This window comes from Cydia splendana, chromosome 24 (genome assembly GCF_910591565.1).
Source record: "Cydia splendana chromosome 24, ilCydSple1.2, whole genome shotgun sequence".
NCBI classification, from domain to species: domain Eukaryota; kingdom Metazoa; phylum Arthropoda; class Insecta; order Lepidoptera; family Tortricidae; genus Cydia; species Cydia splendana.
Window position 1 is genome coordinate 2,842,775 of NC_085983.1, and position 6,000 is coordinate 2,848,774.

General features: G+C 35.2%; 1 protein-coding gene across 1 annotated transcript in view; it reads right to left on the reverse strand.

Moving 5' to 3' along the window:
• Positions 1 to 6,000, reverse strand: part of LOC134802478 (cytoplasmic aconitate hydratase-like) — a 76,066-nt gene extending 70,066 nt beyond the window's left edge. Inside the window, exons 1-2 of the mRNA XM_063775157.1 lie at positions 5,875 to 6,000; positions 2,542 to 2,634 (exon numbers count right to left, since the gene is read on the reverse strand). Coding sequence (XP_063631227.1) covers positions 2,542 to 2,634; positions 5,875 to 5,881 — 100 coding nt within the window. The 5' untranslated portion in view covers positions 5,882 to 6,000. The remainder of the gene's footprint in view (positions 1 to 2,541; positions 2,635 to 5,874) is intronic.

Genomic DNA, 6,000 nt, shown 5'->3' on the forward strand with positions numbered 1-6,000 from the left:
CGCCCAATCGCTATCTTGCCATCTTTATCAAAAATATTAGAACGTGTAATATCTAAACGATTTGTTAAATTCTTAGACAAGTATAAACTCCTGGCATCATCACAATATGGCTTTAGAGCAGGGCTTTCAACGAACGACGCAGTTCACGATCTTACAGATTATGTTGTTAGACAGCTTGACTCCCAAAAAAAGTGTTTAGCTATATTCCTGGACCTGGCTAAAGCTTTCGATACTGTGACAATTCCAACACTTATTGACAAGCTAGAGTACATAGGAATAAGAGGTCATCCTCTAAGAATTTTTAAAGATTATCTTTCTGATCGAAAACAACGAGTTTCGATTGAAAACCATATAAGTGACGAACTCCCCATTGATTATGGTGTCCCACAGGGAAGTATTCTGGCCCCATCCCTTTTTCTGACGTACATAAATGACCTATGTACCCTCCCTATTCCAAATGGTAGAGTTATATCCTACGCAGACGATACAGCCCTACTCTTTAACGGCGATACATGGACTGACGTTTTCAAAAACGCGCAAGTAGGTTTAAACCTAGTTACCCGCTGGCTAAAAACAAACGCACTAACATTAAATACGGAAAAAACAAAATATATCACGTTCTCCTCAAATATATCTACCCAACCGTCCGATAACATCCACACTTTAATAGCACATAATTGTCCAGATCCCGACACGTCGCGTGTAAACCTTTGTCCTTATAACTGCCCAAAACTCAGTACCACTAACAATATTAAGTACCTGGGTGTTATTATCGATCAGCATCTTAACTTTAAAGCACACATCGAATCTCTGACATCTAGAGTTAGAAAATTAATTTATGTCTTTAAGAACCTAAGACATGCGGCAGATCAAACACTTATTAAATCAGTCTATCTTGCACTTTGTCAATCACTGTTAGTATATTGTATCACGTCCTGGGGAGGAGCAAATAAGACAACGATCATCGATTTAGAAAGAGCTCAGAGGGCAGTTCTCAAAGTTAGCACTTTCCGTCCCTTACGTTATCCTACGACTCAATTGTTGACCGAGTGTAAAGTTCTGAGCGTTCGACAGTTATTCGTCTTGAACACTGTAGTAAAAAAACATTCACTCATACCCTATAACCCCCAGATCTTATCTGGCAAGCGACGTGCTGACATAATTTGCACCAAAGATTCATTCCGCACCGCAAACACACGTAAGTTTTTTTGTTTCCTCGGCTCTTTCCTTTACAATAAGTTCAATCTCCTATTGAATATTTACCCAATGCCCAGTAAAGTCTGCATAAAAGCGGTACAAACGTTGCTCATTGGCAAGGCGTACGAGGACACAGAAAGACTACTAGAAATAGTCACATAGAAGTTAAGAAAGATTTATATGTGTGTTGTACAAACTAATTGCTAAGTATGTCACCACTTAACGTTCTAAAGAGTAGAATATAGTCATAGTCATATAGTTTATTGTTATTATAAATAAATAATCATCTTGTTTGGTAAGCACTTCCCCACTTATACACTGACCTACAAAACGTGCATACCTAAGATACAAGTAAATGTTTACTTAGTTTAGGTATTGTTCAAATTTCCATTAGAGTTTAGAAAATACATATTTGTATCGGTATTAATATTGTTAAATTGATCTGTACCTATCTTAACCTGAATCCATGAATTACTAGTATTTAAGTATAAATTGTATAATTACCATTGTATAAATCAAATTAGTAGTTTTAATGAATAAAAATATTATCTATTATCTTTATCTTATTATAATAAAATAAGGGTGACAGCTGGTAGCTACAGTTACCAAAAGCAAGTGAGTGGCTATTATTTGGCCCTTGGCTGCTAAAAGGTTGCCGACCGCTGGCCAAGTATAATTTGTATTGTTAACTACAAAATTAAAGTACACGTTACTTAATGACGTTATCAAGATAAAACAATTAGGTATCCGCGGAGGTGTGTAAGGTGACCGTTTGATTTACATATTGCGTAGCCGATTTAATTATATGAGCGCTTATCGACAACATAAGTTGTTCGTGTTGTGACTACAACTGAAAAATTAAATTACTAGAGATGCCCCGAATAGTGAATTTGGCCGAATACCGAATATTCGGCCCCTCTCTTGGCCGAATACTGAATATTCGGCATGACATGCGAACATTTTGAGTCACAATTATTATGAAAACTGTTCGCCATCAAAGCACAACGTTTGCTAAGATATATTTTTATGTTGAACAGAATTAATTCATGTAATTAGAGTCAATCAAATCAGACCCATGATAAAAATAAAATATTTTGTAATCAACAAATGCTCCAAAACGTGCCTTCGTATTTAACTACTTTCCAAAAATACATCTTAAATATACCTAGTTTTTGGTAATCTTTTTGTGTAATTTTTCTTTTTAGGTAGTTGCAACAGATATTCGGTATTCGGCCGAATAGTAGGCAACATTCAGCCGAATACCGAATGGCAAAGTGGCCGAATACCGAATAGTTGCCGAATATTCGTGGCATCTCTAGAAATTACGATAAACTATTAACTTACTGTATTTATCACCGAAGGAGGCCAAGTCGTAATATTTGTATGTCTTGCCGTGGATTTCCACCGTACGTACGAGGTTACTGTAGGGGTTGGAACCTGAAAATAAATAGTTTGAATAAATTCACGGCATTTGTACAGTGAGCTGCGAAATTGCATGTAGAAATAGGGTAGAGTTACGCCAAGAAAAGTCTACAGCGATTTTGATAGCCCACGCAGTGCAAGTGTTATTTACACGTCGTAATTTCATAGAAGTTTGATGTTTAAAATGACACTTGCACTGCGTGGGCTATCGAAATCACTGCACAGACTTTTCTCGGTCTGACTCTATACATCATGCATGAAATAAAGCACCAGAAGATTAATAGAGAAACGTAGACAGCAGTTATTTTTATTTTTAGACACAATTTCTATTTTAAAACCCGTATAAAACTATAAAGAGTAGGTAATTTGATCGTGACGTCACATGCTAGTATTTCATATAAATTCCATAGTAGCACAATCGTTTTGACAGTTCGAAAAAAGAAACTGATTTGACTAATAGTCGAATACCCTACTATGAATGAATTCATTGATAAAGTCGCCATGCACTTTTATGGCTGATGGTAGGTACATGCAATACATGCATATCATAAATCATACAAACACATACATGGTAGATACATTTTACAGTTCCTATATGTATGTATATATTATGTGCCCTCCTAGACCGAATAGCGCTATCTCAAAAATCAATTATTTTTAAAATGGAATTCTCAGTAATAGAAACTAAAGTATAAGTTAGCAATGAAATTTCTTTTGAGATAGGACTCTTTGGCTTAGCAGGACAGTATAGCCCTTTAAAATTTCGACATAGTTAGGCACGTATTGTGTGGCTATTACTACACTAGAGCAGTAAAGTAGCACCATACGTACTGTAAAACGTTGTACGATACACGTGCAAAAAGGTAATTCGCAACTCGAGCCGATTTAACTTCAGTCGTGTTTCAATTTATGGCCACTAGTTGCGAATTTCCTACTTTTCGCACTTGTATCGTATTCTATTACGCATATGGTGTTATCATGGTTTACATTAGAACATACGTATAATAATTTAGGTTCAAGGCTTCAAAAGATAAACTTGACATAATGTGACGTAATATTTATCAGGGTAGTAAAAATAATATATTCATGTTGTAGTAATGTACGACGTACCTACACAAAATTGTTACGTATTTTTGTAATTGTTTTTATATGCACTTTATTTAAAAATAGCCTACCGGTAAGAACGTGCTCGCCAAAAAATAAGTGCATTCCCATTGCCAGGGAGGTTTTGGAATTATACTGAGCAACTATATAATCCCAAAACCTCCCTGGCAACGGGAATACACTTATTTTCTGACCACCCTGTATAATTAAAACATTGTGTCTAAAAATAACTGCTGTGGGGCTATTCATAAATTACGTCATTTCAAATTAGGGGGGGGGGGGTCTGGACATCGGATGATGGTAGCACGACGTAGGAGGAAACAGGGTCATTCGAAGTATGATTTATGGATGATTTTAGGGGGGGTGAGGTCAAAAATCGTCAAAAAAGATGACGTAATTTATGGACAGCCCCTGTCCACATTTTTCTATTAATCTTCTTGTGCTTTATTTCATGCATGGTGTAAAAGAATTTATTTTAAATACAGTCAATACCCTCCATGTTATCTCACAGTTTTGTGATATCAAGTGATGTTTAGAGATATTATCTATTTATTTATCTTTCTTCTTAGGCTAGGTCATTTATATTATCTTATCATTATCAAACTATTTTGAGATTTAATTTTAACATTCCAAATTTGTATTATGTATTTTATTAGTATATGTAGAATGTTTCATTATATGGAATATGAAATAAAAGAAATTGTAACTACTTTGAAAAAAACTTGTATGCATTTGTCAAAAGAAAAATGTTTCAACTATGTGTAGGGTAATTGCGTCAGTTTACCGTCCGGTGTCTGTTTCCGTCCACTTGATGGATTAACGAATAATAATGTACATTTATAATTTGCTACTTGCGAAATATCATTTTATGTAGATAGATAAATTGTTTAGATATTACGGATTGCAATAAGTTCAAATTTGTGCAGCAATGAAGGTTTATATTCAAATTTCGTCATGTGGACGAAAACTAGCGCAATGACCCTATATGGGATGCATACAGAGTAGCAGTGTAAGATATGGGATTTTTCAAAGTAGTGACAAAATGCCACCTTATTTTTGTTACATTTTACACAGTTTTAACATGTATGTTGAAGTATGTATATACATGTCCATGCATGGCCGTCTTAAACTATGCTGGGGCCCTTAGGCACATAAGAATTTGGGGGCCCTTTTGGAAAGTAAAGAAAGCAAATTAAACTAACATTTTTCTACTTTGATCTTCTATTTATTATATGTATATGTATCATATATTCCGTTACTGTCTGTCCTTCGGGGCCCCCTGAGGATGGAAGCCCTGGGCACAGGCCCCGTGTGCCCTTATGGTAAAGATGGTACTGTGTCCATGCCACACATAATGTCAAAATAGAGATAAGAATACATTTGTTTGAGTGTCCAACAAAATTGTTTTTTTTTTTTTTATGAAATAGGAGGCAAACGAGCAGACGGATCACCTGGTGGTAAGCGATTACCGCCGCCCATGGACACCCGCAACACCAGAAGAGTTGCAAGCGCGTTGCCGGCCTTTAAAACGGCCGGTTGTTTTGTTTGTTTAAAAAATTTGTTATTTTCCTATAATGGGGATCAAAATATACTACATTCGTTTTATTTTTCTGATTGTATATGATATGATAATATGATTCAGGCTTGAAAATAGTTTCTCACAATTTTATTGCAAATAGCCCCATATAATCTTAATGGCCCTCTTTCCATTAAATGGTAATAGGATGGTAATAGGCCCTAAAGTTTCTTATCAACGAGTTAAGTAATCAATGACTTAATATTATCTTAATAAACTGGTTATGTTCACTATTACATCAATTAACAGTTACTTGTTAACATTACTTGAAAACATACAAAATATAACCTTAAAATTGGCGGTAATAAGACCTATTTTGTGACATACAAATGAGAAAAACCCTGTATGTATGTGGCCTCAGACCTCTTAGTACCAACGCTTATTGGTAATTTATACTGTTTCGTAGCGATCAAAGGTTAAGTGAGGACTAGGATTCCAGCTAAAATCATGAAAAATTATACCGATCATAACATTGACTTATCTAGAACAACTTTTATTTGGCAGAAGAAAACTTTTACGCATAGTTTAGTCCATAACTTTTACATGCTTAATTTTTTAATTAAAAAAATACATACCAGCCATGGTGTACGTTCTAAATGTCACGTAGAACTAGCAGATTCACGATGAGAGTTTGTTGTAGGCTCGGAATAAAGTCGAAAATCGAGAATATTGTGGATATTTATCAAAATGACATTTGACTT